The sequence below is a fragment of the Nesoenas mayeri genome, assembly GCF_963082525.1.
Source record: "Nesoenas mayeri genome assembly, chromosome: 24".
Taxonomy (NCBI): Eukaryota; Metazoa; Chordata; class Aves; order Columbiformes; family Columbidae; genus Nesoenas; species Nesoenas mayeri.
The window spans coordinates 4,549,826-4,570,449 of NC_137546.1; the positions used below are offsets into that span (position 1 = coordinate 4,549,826).

Consider the following 20,624-nt stretch of genomic DNA (forward strand, 5'->3'; position numbering starts at 1 on the left):
TCCCATCCCACCAGTTGTTTTACTGTTCCATTAGTATTTTGGCTAACAGCAAAAACAGGAGCACAGATAACTGTATGTTGTTTAGAGATATCTTGGTTTGATCAGTAAAATGAAGTGTGGGCTAATAAAGATTATGTCTTTTAAATTCTTACTCTGCTGTCATCTGAACTATTCTGAAATAGGTGGGACTACAGTATAAGTATCAGCCAATTATCTGGGTGGTGGCAGCAGCATGAGATCTCCTGTGCCTATTGCAATGCTTGTGCTAAATGTTATACAGGTACTGTACAGGTGTACAGGCAAATAATGCTTGTGCTGACCTATGTACAATGTAAGTGAAGGAAAGGACAGAAAAAGAACCATCTTTAAAAGTTAAGTTGCAAGACAAAAATTGATGCATTCCCCTTTGATCTGTTGCTGTAGGCAAGTAGCTACTTCCATCTGTTTCTTTCATTCATTTTCCTTTGCATCTTTCTTTTGCGATTCTTTTAATGCACATACGCATATATTAAGTTCTACCTTTCATTTATTCTTTTGTCATTGTTTCCATTTCACTTTCCCTGTGTTTCATTCCTGTATCTTTCTTGTTTAGACCAAGTGGAGGATCCAGCTGGCAGTAGCAGCCATGTAGGACCCTTCAGGAACCTGATGGTAAGTGCACGTGTGTACTTATACTCAGGCTTCCACCAGGTTCTGGATTCTGAGGCTTTTCCCCCCACCTTTGGGCCTCTGTTAGTTCTTGAACTGTAAAAAAATCAAGCGACAGACCTCAGGCTGCTCGTTAAAGTTCTTTATATCAGACTAGTAGGTCGTGTTTTTAATTGGAAATCTACAGGAAGAAAAAGATGCAAATCTTGCAGGTCTACATGGATTTTAAAAGCACTTTGCAAACTCATGCAGGAAAGTCTATCAAAGCTGTTAAATATCTTCAAAAGTTCCAGAACTCTAGATAAATGAAAGCTGGGAGAGCATACCAGTGAAATATCACTGTTACTCTATTCTTTAATTTTCTTGCTAGGCATCTGCTGTTGAACACTCAGGGCCATGAAATGGATGCATCTGGGACAGTCATTGCCATGCTTGAGTATAGTGGATTCTTTTATTCTATACAATGAAAGCATCCTCACAGCTGAACTGAGGGAGTGCGGTCTGGATGAGCGGGTAGTGAGGTGACTGCGAACTGGCTGAAGGGAAGAAGCCAGAGAGTCGTGGTCAATGGGGCAGAGTCCAGTTGAGGCCTGGATCTAGTGCAGTGCCTCAGGGGGCAGTGCTGGGGCCTGTATTATTCAATATATTCATCAATGATTTGGACGAGGGAATAGAGTGCACTATCAGCAAGTTTGCTGATGACACCAAGCTGGGAGGAGTGGTGACACTGGAAGCTGTGCTGCCATCAGAGACCTGGACAGGCTGGAGAGCTGGGCAGGGAAAAATGTAATGAAATAGAACAAGGGCAAGTGTAGAGTCTTGAATCTGGGCAGGAACAAGCCCAGGTTCCAGTGTAAGTTGGGGAATGACCTATTAGAGAGCAGCGTAGGGGAAAGGGACCTGGGGGTCCTGGGGACAGCAGGATGACCATGAGCCAGCACTAGGCCCTTGTGGCCAGGAAGCCAATGGTACCTGGAGTGGGTTAGAAGGTAGAGGGAGGTTCTCCTGCCCCTTTGCTCTGCCCTGGGGAGACCACACCTGGAATCTTGTGTCCAGTTGTGGCCCCTCAGTTCCAGCAGGACAGGGAACTGCTGGAGAGAGTCCAGCGCAGGGCAACAAAGATGCTGAAGGGAGTGGAGCATCTCCCGTGTGAGGAAAGGCTGAGGGAGCTGGGGCTCTGGAGCTGGACAAGAGGAGACTGAGGGGTGACCTCATTAGTGTTTACAGATATCTAAAGGGTGAGTGTCAGGAGGATGGAGCCAGGCTCTTCTCGGTGACAACCAGTGACAGGACAAGGGGTAATGGGTTCAAACTGGAACACAAGAGGTTCCACTTAAACATGAGAAGAAACTTCTTCTCAGTGAGGGTGTCAGAGCCTGGCCCAGGCTGCCCAGGGGGGTTGTGGAGTCTCCTTCTGTGCAGACATTCCAACCCGCCTGGACACCTTCCTGTGTAACCTCATCTGGGTGTTCCTGCTCCATGGGGGGATTGCACCGGATGAGCTTTCCAGGTCCCTTCCAATCCCTGACATTCTGGGATTCTGTGAAAGCTGCCTCCTAGAAAATGAACAAGCTAAAGCTGCTAAAAGGAAAATACCAAAAATCAGTTGGCATCTCTAGTTGCTATATGTCAGAAATTAATCTGATGTGTGTATGTACGCAAGCAGTTTTGCTCGCTATTCTGAATAAGGGCAAGTAAGTGCTAAATGAATCCTCTCTTCAAATGTGTTTTGTGCTTAAAGGCCAAGAACTTGAAACATTTGCAGTCATATCTGTGAGCAGGTTGCATCTTGGGTTTTTTTGATGAGACTGACAAGAGAACTTGCAAATGATCATATTTCCATCAATAGCATAAGGAAGTATGTGACTTAAGTAACCCAATTTTGCATACAAATCCTGCTGTTCTAGTGCTTTCCCAGGTGATAGTTGAATTTCAGGTATCATAAATTTTATATTCTGTAAATGGATGACACTTTGGAAAACCTACTTTAGCATTTATGAGTGATTTTAGTCATTGCTTTTACATATTCTACCCCACGCTTTGAACAGCGCGGTAGATTTCTAATCTTGTTATAAGAAACAATACATTTGGTCTTGCTTTGAAGCCTTTTACAGTAACCTGTCACTATGCTGTGAAATTCAGTGCTGCTGTAGAACTGGATGTAGAATCGCCCAGTGAGTTCATCTGCAAAACCATCAGGCTGCACCATCTGGTAAAATCTGGAGGGTCAGGGAGAGGGGACTGTGGATCAGTTTTTTCCTCCTTCTTTCCATCTCACACGTGGAAGTGAGAGATGAATCTAGAGTTTTGTCACTTCAGTCACGATAGTGATGTTGGTCTTCAAATGTTAAGTAGTCTGCAAAAAAAGTGGAGAACTCTTGACGAGTTCTAGCAATTCAGTGTGTTTGGTTACGTTGCTCCTGAGGTGGAGTGTGATGCATGTTTGATTCCCTAGAATACATATTTGAATCCTTTACCTAGAAATGGAGCTGCTTGTTGATCGTGTTACTCTGTGTTTCAAGAGGGATTTCAGGTGGCTTGGCAGATATTTCTGGAAACTGGTTTGAAATCCTTCATACTCAGATCTTAGTACTGCAGGTTGTAATTACAAACATTAGAGATGATAACAATATAAGGTTCTGTTCAAATTGAACATTCAGTAGCCTGTCAGGTTAAGATGCGTTTCAGGTCCCTGTGCCTGTGTGAACACTAAAATACACGCTGAATCTTCCGACAACTTGCAGGTGTTCGGTATAAAATATAGTTGAATATTGTATTGTCAAATAAACCACTGTTGCTTCCTTATGGCAAATTTAGACACAGAGATTATTGTAATATTTGAGGATATTATGGGATGATTCCTAGGTCACTTTAGGAAGGATGTGTGTATATTTTCCAAAGGTGACAAAAATTCATTCCAAGTCACTTTTTCTCAGACTAAAAGTTGTTAAATTTGAATAAGAAGGCAAAAAAAAGAAGATAATAACACACGTGAAAATGAACCACACTGGAATTTGGGGAGAGCCTGTGAAATCTGAGCTCCCTGAGAGGAAATACAATTATCTAAATAGAATAGAATGTTCAAGTAAAAACAGGCATTTCCTTTGAAAGCCGACCTGTCTCTGATCCGTTCCATGGGACGGGTGCGTACTTGGCAGTTTTCAGTTTGAACAGAGGAACGTTTTTTACAAGGCATTTCAATTTCTTGGCTCAGGATGTGAAAAATATTTTTGAGAGGGGGGGAAAAAAAATAAGGAGGAACTTGTTGACAGAATTGAGAGTTGGAGGGATGTGCTTCTAAATAAGAGCTGGATTTAGGGCTATGGTGCACACTGCTGATGAGAAGGAAGGGTCAATGTGTTAAAAAATAGCATTTTGTGCGTTAGAGGGAGCAAAGGAGGAATTTGGATGGCTGCTTCTGGACAATTCTCTTCTCTGAGAGGTGGTGTGTTTTGGAAGTGTGAAGTTTCAGAGGAATCTGGTGCTTCAACCTCAGTGTTATATATAAAATACCCGTTCTGTATGGAGAACCTGGTCTTTCTGATGAACTGAATTGGAAGACCTTGAAGTTTCATTTTATTATTACACAGTCCTTATCATAATTTCGACGTTATAGGACTGAATCTTTAATGGAAACAATCAGCAGTAGAACTGTGTAGTGCATTGGTAAATTGAGTTTTTGATGTCTTTACGTCTTGCGTCGCTGGTGGGGTCTTTGCATAGTGCCAGTTTGCCCTGATCCCCATTGTGTTCTTCATTCTGTGCAACTAATATGTGCTGCTTAATTTTGGTAATAGAAAGCATTAGCAAATGTATTTGTGTCAGTGGACATGATGAAATAACTTTGTATTTTACTGTTACTTAGTTCCATTTAATTTGGTTTTACTGTCTCTGCCTTGTTGGTCAAGATCATGCTGCTTTTAATGTTCTCATAATATTATTACTTCATTGTTTTTACTGTAGCTCGGGATTGGACTGTGTGAGTTTTCGAGGTCCCTTCCAATGCCTAATATTCTGTGATACAGTAATTTAATAGCCATACGAAGGTATTGGGTAACTGTATGATGTGAACTTGTTAACTCTGGAAAATACATTTCTGTTGTCGTCTGTTCTTGCTTTGAGAGAGAGTAAAGTATTTTGTAGTCTTAGGTGTTTAGAAACTCATCGTTATCTTTAATTTTCATTTCTTCTGAGCTCTATAGAGACTTACTGCTTGATCTGAACTCTATGTATTTTTTACTGATCTATCTTTTGTGTTCCTCAGGAAAACAGGGTTTCTACAGAAACGTGTTATGTTCCAAAGCTGGTGATTTTTAATTTGTGCCGCTCAAATACGAAAACTAAAAATTATTGGACAAGAATAATCAATGTTCCTTGTTTTTTTCCCTAGGAAAGAAAAAGACTCAGGAAGGTAAAAACAAGGGAAAGAAGGCAGTGGATACAAACCAGAAAAAGGCTGTTTTGGACTCTCCTTCTGCAGATATGAGGGATTCCAAAGAGGGTGAGTTCTCAAGTGTCTGACTTTCTCCTTCTGTCTCTTTGAATCAAAGGCCACTTGTGGTCATGTTTAATATGTTGGCACGTTATGTTAGTGTAGCAAAGTGTACGTGTTTATATAGTTTGCCCAAACTTTTAGTAAGGAACTTGGATATGAGAAGTATGTCATTAAACATGTAGCTCTGATAACAGGAAAAACAAGCTTATTTGTAAAATCTAGATATAAATCCAAACTCCTGAGAACAGAAGAGCAAGGTTTTTATTCTAAAATAAAGTACATGAGATGCATGCAGGCTCTGGTTCAGGAGTGTAGGAATAGCCACTCAGGCAATGGCTGCAGGAAAATCAGGTATAAGGAATGAGAAGGATGTTAATAATGTGGGGAAAATAGTCAAAATCCAAAATTGGCTCGACAGTCTTCCTGTCTACTTTATATGTATTGCAGAACTTCTCTGACACGTATTCGCAGTAAGAGAAGTCAGTGAAAGGTTCTTGGAGGTTTCCTGAAACGTTCCGAATTCTGCCTGAAATGTCCCGCTGCTCTTCCGGCTGGTTGGGGTTTCTTGGCCACAACATTCGATCCAAAGATTCTTTGTTAAGTACAGGCAGTTGCTACATCTTGCTGAAGTTCCAGAAAGGAAATTTCTGGATACAGTTTTACTCTCAGTACTGAATCACAGCAGAAGTAATTGGTTTTGTGTTGAGTCATGAATGTTGGATACATTGTGTTAGAGGAAAAGGCAGAAGAAAGGTGCAGCACACTTTAAGTGTTAAGTAAAAATGTCTCATGCTTTTCTTTTCATACTTTCTGTGTCAGGTCATAAAGAGGAAGATGAAACACCTTCTGTTTCTGCTGTGCTGTCCCTGGAGCAAACAGCTGTGATTCAGGAAATGGTAAATCAAGAGGTTCTTCCAAAGCTGATGGTCCCCAGTCCCACCAGTGAACCACAAATGGTGACAGAAGACAAACAAGGAGAAGCAATAAACTGTGCTTCAGATGACTTAGATGATGATGACGAGGAGGATGATGAAGAAGAGGAAGATGAAGAGGAGATGGACGATATCAATATGCCTAAAGAACATGCTGAAATGCCTTTGATATGTGACGAAAAGTTAGACTCTCTGGAAGAACAAAAGAGTACATCAGAAGAATCTCCAGAAAGCTCTCCAAAGAAAAAGCTTGTTGTGAAAGTTCCAAAAGCGAGAGGTGAATCAAATGGTGATGTTCAGGAAACACTCATGTTTCCCTGTCAGCATTGTGAGAGGAAGTTTACAACAAAGCAAGGACTTGAGCGCCACATGCACATCCACATCTCTACTTTCAACCATGCCTTCAAGTGTCGATACTGCGGGAAAGCCTTTGGTACTCAAATTAACAGGCGAAGACATGAGCGACGCCACGAGGCAGGGCCAAAAAGGAAACCGTTCCTGACACTGACGTCATCACAACACTTGGACAATGTTGCTGATAACCAAGTGATTGTGGATGATGGTCTGAAAGATGATCTGAATGTTTCCAGTCTTGTGCAAGACTCTGTTGCCTTGGATTCTGAGAAAGTTGCCCAAGAAATGTCAAACTCTGCTTTTGCTGAGGAAAATAAGGAACCCAAAGAATTGCACCCGTGCAAATACTGCAAAAAGGTTTTTGGAACTCACACCAACATGCGGAGGCACCAGCGTAGGGTTCACGAGCGTCATCTTATTCCCAAAGGTGTCAGAAGAAAAGGATTCTTCACTGAAGAGCCACCGCTTCAGACTGAGCAGGCCCCTCCAGTCCAGAGCGTGTACATAGCCAGTACAGAAATTGAAGAGGAAGGCGAAGTAGACGATGTCTATATCATGGATATTTCCAGCAATATCTCTGAAAATTTAAATTATTATATTGATGGTAAAATTCAGTCCAACAGCAGCACTAGCAATTGTGATGTGATTCAGATGGAGTCCAACTCTGCAGACTTGTATGGCCTAAATTGTATAATCAGTCCAGTTACGGTGGAAATCTCCCCGAATTTAAAGGTGACACAAACACATGTGAATGAACCTCCCAAGGAACCCTCCAGCAGTGGGAGCAATGAATCCAAAAAGAGAAGAACTGCCAGCCCTCCTCTCATACCAAAAATAAAAACTGAAGTAGACCCAGAACCCGTAACTCCTACTAGTTCTTTAAATCTTCCTCCTAGCATTTCAACAGAAAGCCTACCTTTTCATAAAGAAAAAGGTGTTTATTTGTCATCAAAATTAAAACAGCTTCTTCAGACACAGGACAGTAAGAAGATGACTCCAAGTGAAATCCCCAAACTAGGACCTTCCGTTACATCATCCCCTATTTTGCCTCCAGTATCCAGCAGGTTTAAAAGAAGGACCAGCTCTCCTCCCAGTTCTCCCCAGCACAGTCCGGTTCTTCGAGACTTTGTCAAATCAGGTGAGGGAAAAACTGTGTGGAATGATAATATTCGGAGTTCAAAAATGCCAAAGTTAGAAAGCCACAGCAACTCACCTGCTTGGAACTTGACTGGAAGGGAGGAAAAAGAGACTTTGAGCACTCTGTGCTTTGAAGACTATAAAATATCAAAAGACTGGACAGCAGCTCCGACTTTTGGCAACGTGTGCAACCAGCAGCCGCTGGATTTATCTAGTGGCATGAAACAGAGGTCTGATGTCAAAAATAAGAATCAGGTTCCCTGGGAATCTGTTTTAGATTTAAGCGTGCATAAGAAGCCTTGCAGTGATGCCGAAATTAGGGAATACAAAGAAAACTCCATCCAACCAACCTGTAGTGGTGTTAAGAAGAAGAAACCAACCACTTGCATGTTACAGAAGGTTCTGCTGAATGAGTACAACGGAACGGACGCAGCCGCAGACGGCGCGCTCGGTGTGAGCAGGAGCGCGAGCCCAAGCAAACCCCTGGAGCCTCAGGCTGACCCTGACGTGGATCCCGCTCTTTCTGCATCTTCTCTTGACACTCAGCCCCTCAGTTCCTCAGTTTCCCCTGTGCCGCAGGTGGCTGCTGTGCCTTCCATGTGCCAGCTGCCTCCTTTGTTAACGCCAACCAACCCTCCTTCCCCTCCGCCCTGCCCACCTGTCCTAACCGTTGCTACATCGCCTCCTTCCCTTCTTCCAACGATGCCGTTACCTATTCCAGATGTCTCTGCCAGTGCCACCAACACTTCTTCCTGCCCATCTCCTCTTTCTAACACTACTACCCAGTCCCCGCTGCCAGTTCTTTCGCCCACGGTTTCTCCTTCTCCATCTCCCGTTCCTTCTGTTGAACCTCTTATTTCTGCTGCTTCACCTGGTCCTCCCACACTCTCTTCCTCATCTTCATCCTCCTCGTCCTCCTCTTTCTCCTCCTCTTCATCTTCATCATCTCCGTCTCCGCCTCCTCTGTCTGTAGTTTCTTCTGTCGTTTCCTCTGCTGATAATCTGGAAAATACTCTGCCGATAATAAAACAGGAAGAGGCTGAAAATGAGCAACAGAAAGCAAGAGAAGATCCTCATACTTCAAGTGAATCAGTAGTGCAGGAAACATTCAATAAAAGCTTTGTGTGCAATGTCTGTGAATCACCTTTTCTTTCTATTAAAGACCTAACGAAGCATTTATCCATTCATGCTGAAGAATGGCCCTTCAAATGTGAATTCTGTGTACAGCTTTTTAGGGATAAAACGGACTTGTCGGAACATCGCTTTCTGCTTCACGGAGTGGGAAACATCTTTGTTTGCTCCATCTGTAAAAAGGAATTTGCTTTTTTGTGCAATTTGCAACAGCATCAGCGGGATCTCCATCCAGACAAGGAGTGCACACATCATCAGTTTGAAAGTGGGACTTTGAGACCCCAGAATTTCACGGACCCCAGTAAGGCCAACGTGGAGCACATGCAGAGCCTGCCCAAAGATTCTTTGGAACCTTCTAAAGAGGAGGACGATGAAGATCTGAATGATTCCTCTGAAGAGCTTTATACTACTATAAAAATAATGGCATCTGGAGTCAAATCGAAAGATCCAGATGTTCGTATGGGCCTCAATCAACACTACCCAAGCTTTAAACCACCTCCATTTCAATATCACCACCGGAATCCTATGGGTATTGGAGTTACCGCAACAAACTTCACAACCCACAATATTCCACAGACTTTTACTACTGCCATTCGATGCACAAAATGTGGTAAGAGTGTTGATAACATGCCTGAGTTACACAAACACATATTGGCCTGTGCATCTGCCAGTGACAAAAAGAGATACACACCTAAAAAGAATCCAGTACCACTGAAACAAACGGTGCAGCCAAAGAATGGCATGGTTGTCATAGCCGGCCCTGGAAAGAACGCCTTCAGGCGAATGGGTCAGCCCAAAAGACTTAATTTCAATGTTGAGATTAGCAAAATGTCTTCAAATAAACTGAAAATAAGTGCATTGAAAAAGAAAAACCAGCTTGTCCAGAAGGCTATCTTGCAAAAAAAGAAATCTGCCCAGCAGAAGGCAGAGCTGAAAAATAATCCGTCCGAGTCAGACTCTCACATCTGCCCCTACTGTAACAGAGAGTTTACTTATATCGGGAGTTTGAATAAGCACGCATCATACAGCTGTCCCAAAAAACCCATCTCTCCCTCCTCTAAAAAGAACTCAAAAAAAAGTGCAAGTTCTCCTTCACCTGCAAGCAGCGAAAAAGGCAACAGCCTGCGCAGGAGAACGGCAGATGCAGAAATCAAAATGCAGAGCACGCAGCCCCACTTGGGCAAGACCAGAGCGCGGACCTCGGGACCCGCACAGCTCCAGCTGCCCTCCGCATCCTTCAAATCCAAACAAAACGTGAAATTCGTATCTTCGATTCGCTCTAAAAAGCCAAATTCCTCTTCGTCGTTGAGGAACTCTAGTCCTGTGAGAGTGTCCAGAATGTCCCACGTCGATGGGAAAAAAACTAAGGTGATCGCTAAGAACAATTCCTCCGGAATCTCAAGCAAAGTGTCCCGCAAATTGCACGTCAGAATACAAAGGAATAATAAAGCGGTTTTGCCAAGTAAATCTGCTGTGGCGAGTAAGAAAAAGGCAGACAGGTTCGCTGTCAAGTCTCACGAGAGGATTGGGGGGCCGATCACGCGGAGCCTGCAGCAGGCAGCAAACGCAGAGGCGGCGGAAAACAAAAGAGACGAAAGTACAAAGCAAGAGCTAAAAGATTTCAGGTAAGCGTTTAATTTGAAGTTGAAGCAACACAGGAGCGCGTTGCTCACTATTTTGCTGATTTTCTTGGTCTTTGTTTTTGAATTTCTCAAATATAAAAAAAGGTTGCGTTTCCTCGAACGTGGTTAAGTAGCTCAGTGATGCTGGGGTACGATGTACATACTTGATGCATTTTGTCATGAAATAATATGTAGTTTGTACAGAGAGTGGCTTTCTCTGTAAACTGAATTGAAAACTCTGGAAAAAAATGTCAGTGCCCAAGTGCAACTAAACTTAACGTCATTAAACTTGATGTTATTGGAGACGGCAACCTTGTATTTGATATCTAATGTGTATGGTGGCCCCAGATCATTCTCGGTTTAGTTTATGGTGGTTTGCTAAGCTAAAAATCCTGACTGCGTTTTTTACTCGCTAAAATAACTTGCATTGCTGGTTTTTCTATCAAGAAAGCGTGCTCTGCATATCGTATAAAAAAAGCCATGACCAAATACTTCGGAAGTGTATGTACATACTAATTGAGTCAGATCATTAAATACTTAATATAAGGGAAATAGCCTTGTATGAAAAGATATATGAACATGTAAATTTGTTAGAAGTATCACACTCTTATGTTTCAGTATAAACAAATTTTATAATTAAAGTTCTGTTTCTTTTTGACAAGAAGCATTTTAATCACAGGAAAGGGTAATACCTCAATAAATAAATAAAATCTTAATCTACGTGCCTGAGTCCCCACTTCTGTCTTCATGTAGTCTCTCAAATCAACTGTTTATGACTTTATTAGCACATTCCTGCCCTGTCTGCCCATAAGATCCCGGTGGTGATATTGAAATGGAGCTTTCCAAGAGTGTCTTAGAAATAGGTGTCTGATTTATTGATTAACTTGCACAAAGCTCACTGGTAATGAAGAGTTAGTTAACTTCCCTGATGTTTGTTGGAAGGACGACTTGGCTGGCCCCAGTCTAGGAGGTTCCTCCAGTGCCTTGACGAGAACTTTCTGATGCAAAGGGTGGAGGAGCCGACTAGAAGAGGTGCACTGCTGGACCTCATCCTCACTGACAAGGAGGGTCTGGTTGAAGCAGTAAAGGTTGAGGGCTGCCTGGGTTGCAGCGACCATGAGATGGTGGAGTTCAGGATCTCCTGTGGCAGGAGCAGGATAGCAAGCAGAATTGCAGCCCTGGATTTCAGCAGGGTAAACTTTGGCCGTTTCAGGCAATCGCTGGAGAAATGCCATGGGCAAGGCTGCTTGAAGGTAAAGGGGCCCAAGATAGTTGGTCAGTGTTCAGGGACTGTTCCTACCGGACACAAAATCAGAGCATCCCGACATGTAGGAAGTCAAGGAAGGGAGCCAGGAGACCTGCGTGGTTAAACACGGAACTGCTGGGTGTGCTCAGGTGGAAGAGGAGAGTTTATAGATCGTGGAAGGAGGGGCTGGCCACTTGGGGAGAATATAAGGCTGTTGTCAGAGGGTGTAGGGAGGCAACTAGGAAAGCAGAGGCCTCCTTAGAATTAAACCTGGTGAGAAGGGTCAAGGACAACAGGAAGAGCTTTTTCCAGTACGTGGCAGATAAAACTAACACCAGAGGCAGTGTAGGCCCTCTGATGAACGAGGTGGGTACCCTGGTGACAGAAGATACAGAGAAGGCAGAGTTACTGAATGCCTTCTTTGTCTCTGTCTGCTCTGCTGGAGGCTGTTCTGAGGAGCCCCGTACCCCTGCGGCCCCAGAGGAAGGCAGGACGATGGAGGAGTTTGCCTGGGTTGATGAGGACTGGGTTAGGGAGCAGTTAGGCAATCTGGACATCCATAAATCCATGGGTCTGGATGGGATGCACCCGCGGGTGCTGAGGGAGCTGGCTGAGGTCATTGCTGGACCGCTCTCCGTCATCTTTGCCAAGTCTTGGGAAATGGGAAAGGTGCCTGAGGACTGGAGGAAAGCAAATGGCACTCCAATCTGCAAAAAGGGCAAGAAGGAGGACCTGGGTAACTCTAGGCCAGTCAGCCTCACCTCCATCCCTGGGAAACTGATGGAACGACTTCTCCTTGGTGCCATCTCAAGGCATATCAAGGATAAGAGGGTCATTAGGGGCAGTCAACATGGCTTCACCAAGGGGAAGTCATGCTTGACCAACCCCATTGACTTTTATGAGGACATAACGAGGTGGATGGATGATGTCCGCCTGGACACCTTCCTGTGTAACCTCATCTGGGTGTTCCTGCTCCCTGGGGGGATTGCACTGGATGAGCTTTTGAGGTCCCTTCCAACCTCTGACATTCTGGGTTTCTGTGAGGCTAACTTTGGTTCTGTGCTATGTCGGCACTGTTGGTTTTATCTTTTCCCAGGAAATCTTCATATTTTTTTAAGACTTGCTTCATGTAATACTTGTCTCCACGGTTGTGTCTCACCTCTCCGTTTCTCTGTGTAAGCATACTCCGTTCTCAAAGACTTGGTTTTGTCATTTATCTTCAGTTTTTGTTTTTTATTTTCTAGGAATCTCCTGTAAAAACCAAACCAAACAAACAAACAAATCCTTTAATGCCATGGTAGAGCTGTTGCATGCTCCACTTAGGATAAGCACTACGCCAATGGATGTGAAATCCAGCAAGCTTGCGAAACCAGCTGCAGCTGACTCAGAATCCTAAAATTGCCTGCGGGCTTCTTGCTAAGATTCAGTGGCGGGTAGAGGTTTTTTGTTTCGTGCCTGACACATGCACTGGGCTACAGGATGATTCAGATAAAAGAGAAAGGGTACTATTAAAAACCAAACCTGTGAAACCATCAAAAGAAATGGTGCGATTAACTCAAGCAAACCTTTTGCTGTGGTGTTTGCGCAGGTCCTGGTTTGTCCCGGCTGTCTGTGGCAAAACAGGTTCCTTCGGTTGGTCAATAACTCAGTGGAGATTCAGGGACAACAGATGTTGCTGCACTCGGTGTTGTTGTCACGTATGAAGTCCCTTAAAGCCTTTTGTTGAAGCGAATGGGTAGAGCCCAACCTCATTTCTTCCCACCTATTCCTCACTTTCTGAGTCTTTTAGATGTCCAGCACACAGCGGGGAAAAAAGCCTTGTTGGGATGTTTTATGGATTTTTCCAAATTCCTATTTATACATGCAAATGAAACTTTATATAGCGGTGAGATACTGATATCGATTTCTAAATACCATATATATAATGAATGCAGTGTATCTTTTTATCGATAAGAAGGCTAGACCAGGACTACGTACCTGTATATTTTGAAAGTTAAATATATAATTACTCTAAAAGGTCGTACACTTCTAATAACTTAAGACAGCAAATTGGTCTGTTGTTCATAACAGTTTTAATGGAAATACCGTTTGTCATGTGTTCATAGAGCTTTCGAGGTTAACGACGGAACTGATGGGACGTGACTAGTTTCTTTATCCAGCCACCCCTTTTCTTTTTTGTTCTTGACTTAAAAAGTAATCTACCTCTTAAAATTTGTAGTTTATTACTTGTTTGGTGAATTTGTGCCACTTTCACTTTCACTATCATTCCCATTTTGTTACATTTCTGTTATGGGGACTTTCTGTTGAAATATTGTATAAAGCATTTGTAGCAAGTTTAAAAAAAAAAATAAAATATTTAAAATTATTTAAATTGTTTTGGACACTTCAATTGTACTATATGTGATTTACATTTTACATTAATTTCATTTTGTTTTCCTTTTGGGTTGTTAATCTTGGAGCATGTTCCTGTATTAAAGTTTGCTGTTAGTTATATTGTTTCTTCTATTGGAGAGTGATATAAAGACTATTCTAATGCAAACATTAAAAATTACAATTTGACATAAAAGTGGGGTTGTCGTTGCTTTTGAACGCTGTAGCCTTGCTGGAGAGCCTCTAAATGCAGGTAAGCAACTGTATTTCATGCTGGAAGAAAATAATCCCTCTTCAAATATCACGTAAGCCTGAGATGTATGAGAGTCTCTGTGGTGTTGCAAGCACTTAATGACCAACTAGATGGAACCATCATGACACATTTTCTATAACTGTAACCAATAAAGCAAACTTTTGGAAAACTTGTGGGAAACTCGCCTTTTGTATGGAAACCAGATGTAGCAGGGCAAACAGAACAATGTACATCTAGAAGGAATTAAGTCTGCTTGCATCCTCTCCTTGTCTACACCCAGTTCATGGAAACGAGTTTCTACCAATTTGACGCTTTGGAGTTAGTCTTAGATATTTTTGTTTCTTTTAATTGTGGACACAGTAAATTTAAACTATTTTAATTAAAATTACACACATCTTCAACTTTTTCTGATATTATGATGTTCTAATTTTAAATGCTTTAAACTTGTGGAGTAGTTTAATGTGAACAAATACATGTAAAGAGTTCTGGGCTGTTGTATTCCAGCACTGAGATGCTCATTCTGTCCCCTGCAGTGGAGCTGGCGGCATCTGTGTCCGTGTTAGTGTGACATCGGATGGAACAATGTACCATCGCTACGACTGGCGCTATTGCAGTGACCCATTTCTTAGCATATTCACTACTAATCCAGTAGCCATTTAATATTTTATGTAGTTGTCTATTCAAATTAATACTTCTGTTTGAGTAAGATTCTTTGACAAGAGCTCCCTGTGTATTTTCTCATGTGATAGATCATTCCTTGGCTGTTATTCTCTCCATAACAAAGTTTTCCCTGAATTGGAACAGATAGGGAAAATCTGGTACAAAGCTGCACATAAATAAACCCAATTCCTTCCCTAGCTCCTTAATATTATGGCAGAAATCCTATTGCCGTTTTCTTTACTGTTTCTCTGCTGTTAAATCCTGTTGTGTCCCGACCCTGGTTCACCCGTGTTTGCAGGTGATGTGCTATGGGATGCAGATCTGTTCCAAAATGAGCCCTAATCATCACAGAAGTGTCTTTCCTAAATAGGCTGCTCACCACAGGCAGAAAATGTACAGCTCTCCTAGTTCCTATTGCATCTGATCTGCATAATTGAATCTCTGTGGCTTTTCTAACTGCCTCTTGACGATCTAAACGCAACAATAAAGCTGTAACGATGCCCAGAAAGTGCTGACATCTTTTGAAACCCATCCAAACAGGCAATGAAAACAATTAAACTTGTCCTGTTTACAGAGGCTGACACACGCTGGTCAAGATCAAACACCGTGTCAGTTTAATGAAAACAGCAATACTGCAATGAGATCTATCACAGCGTGATAGACCGGGTAGTGAGGTGACTGCGAACCGGCTGAAGGGAAGAAGCCAGAAAGTCGTGGTCAATGGGCAGAGTCCAGTTGAGGACTGGATCTAGTGCAGTGCTTCAGGGGACAGTGCTGGGGCCTGTATTATTCAATATATTCATCAATTATTTGGACGAGGGAATAGAGTGACTGTCAGCAAGTTTGCTGATGACACCAAGCTGGGAGGAGTGGTGACACTGGAAGCTGTGCTGCCATCAGAGACCTGGACAGGCTGGAGAGCTGGGCAGGGAAAAATGTAATGAAATAGAACAAGGGCAAGTGTAGAGTCTTGAATCTGGGTAGGAACAACCCCAGGTTCCAGTGTAAGTTGGGGAATGGCCTATTAGAGAGCAGCGTAGGGGAAAGGGACCTGGGGGTCCTGGGGACAGCAGGGTGACCATGAGCCAGCACTGGGCCCTTGTGGCCAGGAAGCCAATGGGACCTGGAGTGGGTTAGAAGGGGGTGGTCAGTAGGTCAGAGAGGTTCTCCTGCCCCTCTGCTCTGCCCTGGGGAGACCACACCTGGAATCTTGTGTCCAGTTGTGGCCCCTCAGTTCCAGCAGGACAGGGAACTGCTGCAGAGAGTCCAGCGCAGCCACCAAGATGCTGAAGGGAGTGGAGCATCTCCCGTGTGAGGAAAGGCTGAGGGAGCTGGGGCTCTGGAGCTGGACAAGAGGAGACTGAGGGCTGACCTCATTCGTGTTTACAGATACATAAAGGGTGAGTGCCAATCCCTGACATTCTGTGGTTCTGTTTACCTTTTTTTTTCTTTTCCCCCATGATCCAGTTTGCTAGAAGGGTTTAAAACCAGCTTATATCAGAGATTGTCTTACATGTGTTTGGCCTGAGGCGTTGCAGGACGGTTCAGTGATGGGCCAGGCCCCGTGTGTGCTGGTTTCTGCCCTTTGTGTGAAGTACCTGTGCTGGGATTGATGCTGCTGTGTTTGCTACAATGTTTTTTTGGCATTTCGTATTGTGAGCCTTTTATTGAAAGTCTTCTGGTTTTGTTCCCGATGGTTTTCTCGAGGGAGATATCACAGCAAGCTGGATCCTGGCAGCGTGATGTGTCAATTTTCCATTTCAAATGTAGAAATGAGTAGCACTCCCTTTGCTTACGGAGTTTTATGACCTCATTTCCAAAACTGAGGGGCCAGTTCCAGCTCTTCCTCGAATCAAGTTCAAGAAGCTGAGGTGCAAGTGATAACCTGTGACAGACAAATAGCTTGTGAGTGACCCTAAGTACTGCTGGTTTTAATGCACCGTTGTGCACCTTCTGGCTTGCACGGTGCTCTGGGCTTCCTTAAAAGGGCAGGAAGATTAATTGCTGACCTGATACTCTACATCTAAATGTATAGATCTAGACCAAGATTTCTTAAAGTGACTAATAATTTCTTCCAGCTCCATTTGGAAGCAGCATCCAGGAGACTGATCTTCCAAAAGAGCTCAGTAGCCATCAGTGATGAATCCCTTTAAAGTGGCTACTTCAGGTCACCAGTTGCTTTGGAAAATCTAATCAAGTAGAACGATACTGATCCCTGAACATGAGGTAGTTCCCCAGGTGAGCTGCAACACGGCGTGAGAGTTTTTCCAACAGTTCTCGGTGGCGATTCGGCCGTTGGTCACTGCGGTTAATCACAGTCTGAAGTGGGATTTCCTGGGGCTGGAACCAGGTCGGCAATGAAGGAACTTGAACTCCAGAGCATGTGCATGAAACGGTTTCTGTGTTACCGCGGGGCAGCAATGCTGCTCTGAAGTTCTTGGAGCCCCTGTGATTCAGTGCTGCTCAGCACCTTGAAAGCCGAGAACACCAAGGCTTGCACCAACAGGTTTTTCCAGTTTAGATTCATGAAAGGCCTGACCATAAAATCATAATATTCACATTCTGTCCTTTAGCACCACATGATTGCGAGATAAAATCCCGACGTGTTTCAGCTTTTTTTACTGCTTTCATAAATAAACACACTTAAATCTTGCAATAGCCCAGCACATTAAGATCCTTTTTGGTCTCTGCTGCTCCCCCAGTTTTCATACAGAGAGACAGGACTCTCTGCATCCTCCTCAACAACATTCTATCCACAAGCCTTTTTGCTAAATATTTTGTTTCACTTAAAAAAAACCCCCAAAACATGTAATTGGTGCTTGATGTTTTTCCAAGCCCTTGTTTTGTGTATTTATTTTCTCATTAAGCAATATGCTGGTGCAAGAGAGCACATGCCACTGAGGTTAGCAACACATGGTTCAGCTCTGCCTGGGAGCAGAGAGCCCAGCAATCTCATTTATCCCCAAGCGCTCTCACTTGCCTTCTGGCCTATAAAGTTACCTCGCCTAGTCCTGCAAAGCCAGGAATTTACCTTTAATCATCCACACCTTTTTATCTTATTTTATTTTTGCAGGCAGTAAATTATTTTAGGACTCAGTCTGTGTTTTATTCAAGAGGAGTAAACACTTTGGATAGAAAATGTGCCTGTTGTTCCGACTCTGTTGGAGTGTGTGTGCCTGGGGCTGAGATTTCGGACCATATGCATGGGGGTTTTTTAGGTTAGGAGCATAGATGTATAAGCCGTGCAAGAAAAACACGCTTTGATTGAGGTTCAACTGTGAACCTAAATTACCTGAATGTTTGATCACGCGCTGGGATGACTGTTCACTGAATTTCGCCGGCGTGACCACGACCGTATCGGTTCAGTCCATTCCCACAATAACGTGCCTTTTCTGGGGCATTTTTAGTGAGCGAAACTCACCACGGGAAGAATGTTCACGGCACAAGTGTGGTCGGAGACAAGGGAATTTGCATTAAAAATACCTGATGTATTTGGAGAATGTCAGAGGGGAGGGTGTGTGCCAGGAGCTGGAATTTTCACTTGCATTCTAGTTCGTGCTGCTCGTTTCAAGGCTCGGTGGCCTAGGAGGGTGTCTGGAGGTAGGAATTGGATTTAGACAAAGTGAAATTTCTTAAGTATTCAGTTTAACCTGGGGACAGTAGCTCAGTCTGACAGGGGAACCCCAGTCTCGGTTCCTGCCCCAGTTCCAGGCTGCGGATTTCCTGGGCAAATCACTTTCTTTCTGACTCAGTTCTGCATCTGAAAAACGGGGATTCTGGTCCTGACTCACACCATAAACCACCGGCAGATCTAAGGATGGGAGGCTGTACGACCTCAGTGAATTTATTGTAGCAAGTCTCACCAAGTTCAGTGATTTGTCTCTTGTTGGGCTGTGCTTTCAGTCAAAAGCGAGCGCTTTGGGCCCCGTCTACATGTGAAAAAATAGCATCGTTGAAACTTTCGGTTTGGCTTGAATTTATAGAATAGCTAATAGTTACCAAAACTGTTTATCCTAATTTAGAAACCCTACTTGACAGAGAAAACAGTGTAGGTGAGTCCTTCCTGCTGCCTAACATTTGATTCCTGTGCTATTTTTCTTGCAAGCGCAGTATGTGCACAGGGGGTTTGCAAGAACGGGGGTGTCTGCTGGGGCCGGGGTGCAGCCCCCTTGGCGCTCCCCTAATCAATCCTTATTGCACAGCAGTGTCAGCACAGGCCGCTCAATGATTCCTTTTCTCTTGCTGGTCTCCAGTTACCCCAGCACGGGTGATGGCGAGAGCAGGTGCGAAGTGACAGCGCCAGGAATAGCAACACCAAGAGCTCTTCCTGGGGTGTTCCAGCTCCCCGGCCCCTCCGAGACGGCAAACGCTGGGAGTTCCTCCTCAAACACCCAGATGTCCCTGCAGTTCTTGAAACAGGCTCTGTAAATTCAAGTTCTCGACCCACTTTGGTTTAATGTCGGTGTGGAGGAGGGTGCCGATTTCTGAACCGCTTTGGTAGAGCAAACGTCGCTGTCGGTGCTTTGCTGCACGGTTTCCGTGCGCGGTTAATTGAGAGCAGCAAGCAACAGTAAAACTCCATTAAGAACTCGATTTCGATTTCTAGCTAGAAAAACAATTCCTTTTTATCTTGGTCCTCTAATCCTGAACTTCTGCATAACGACCCAATGATCTATTAGCTTTAAAACCAGATGAGATGAGGGGGTGAAGGAGCGTGTTGTTTCGTGGGAGGACGAGGGGTGTGCGTTTGGTCAGATTTTCTCAGATGCTTCGTCTCTTTGGATTCAAGGCTTTTTGTTAAGGTTTCCCACAGGATCTAGGCATTGGCGCATTGCAATAACATGCAGATGTTACCCGTTATCCAAGAACCTTTACAAGTCATCATTAATTTTTTGACGTTAAGTGTTGCTTAAATGGAAACATTCTACATAAAAAGAAACTCAAATTTATCTCTTCTAGTTGTAGTGAAGAAGTGAAGCCAAACAAACTGAACTTATTTTGGATGTTCTTCAGTTTCCCTTGGTAACAGTCCTTATATGGGACAAGAAAATGTGGCTTTTGTTGACCACTTTGTGAATCTTGCGCACGAGACGGATGCTCCAGCGTTCAATTCACAATGGCTGGAGAGCACGATTTACATAGAACAATAGCAGAACTTTAGCAGATGATTTCAACCACAAGTTGTAAGTGGGAAATAATCAAATTTCTTACTTCTCTACATTTCTGTGGTTTTGTTTTTCTGCTGTAATGGAAAATTTTGCACTTCTTTGTCTAACTGGCAGTTACACTGCACAACAAAATCTGTATGTGAGGGCGAACAGTAACCGAAATCCCCTTGAAAAAGGGGATTATTGAACTTTTAAAAGAACCCGGAGGAAACCTGAACTTTTCGCTTGTCTTAGGTGTGTTGTTATGTAATAAAATTAGATTTCAAAAGCTGTTCCCTTGGAAGAACATGAGTAGCTGTGTTAGGTTGGACTTGGGAAGGGTTTGCGCAGAGGTGGGTACGTGATCACCGCACGTACGGGGTGCGGGGAGCAGACGTGTCTGAACGCCCCAAGGAGCTACAAGTACGTGCAAGATCCCAAAAGGGGCTGAATTTAAAAACAAATAGGGACTTTTTGTAATCCTTTGGTGTAAGGAAGTTTAGCCTGGGTATACATTTACAGTTTGTATGTTCAGAACATGAGTCTTTCCACTGCCTTTGCATTGAGTGATGTTTTCTCCTCGAAATCACCATCGGCAGAGGTGTAACACTGTCAATTAAAATCTCTGC

The 20,624-nt window shown here is 43.5% G+C and overlaps 1 protein-coding gene across 3 annotated transcripts in view; it reads left to right on the top strand.

Moving 5' to 3' along the window:
• The window catches only part of PRDM2 (PR/SET domain 2), a 40,048-nt gene that overhangs the window by 17,938 nt on the left and 1,486 nt on the right, over positions 1-20,624 (top strand). The window contains exons 6-8 of one of the 3 annotated variants that reach the window (XM_080358741.1): positions 5,039-5,149; positions 5,963-10,322; positions 12,810-14,302. In XM_080358741.1, coding sequence (XP_080214867.1) covers positions 5,039-5,149; positions 5,963-10,322; positions 12,810-12,822 — 4,484 coding nt within the window. In that variant the 3' untranslated portion in view covers positions 12,823-14,302. Of the gene's footprint in view, positions 1-594; positions 652-5,038; positions 5,150-5,962; positions 10,323-12,809; positions 14,303-20,624 lie in introns of those variants that run through there. The other 2 variants (XR_013923265.1, XR_013923264.1) reach the window with 2 other exon arrangements.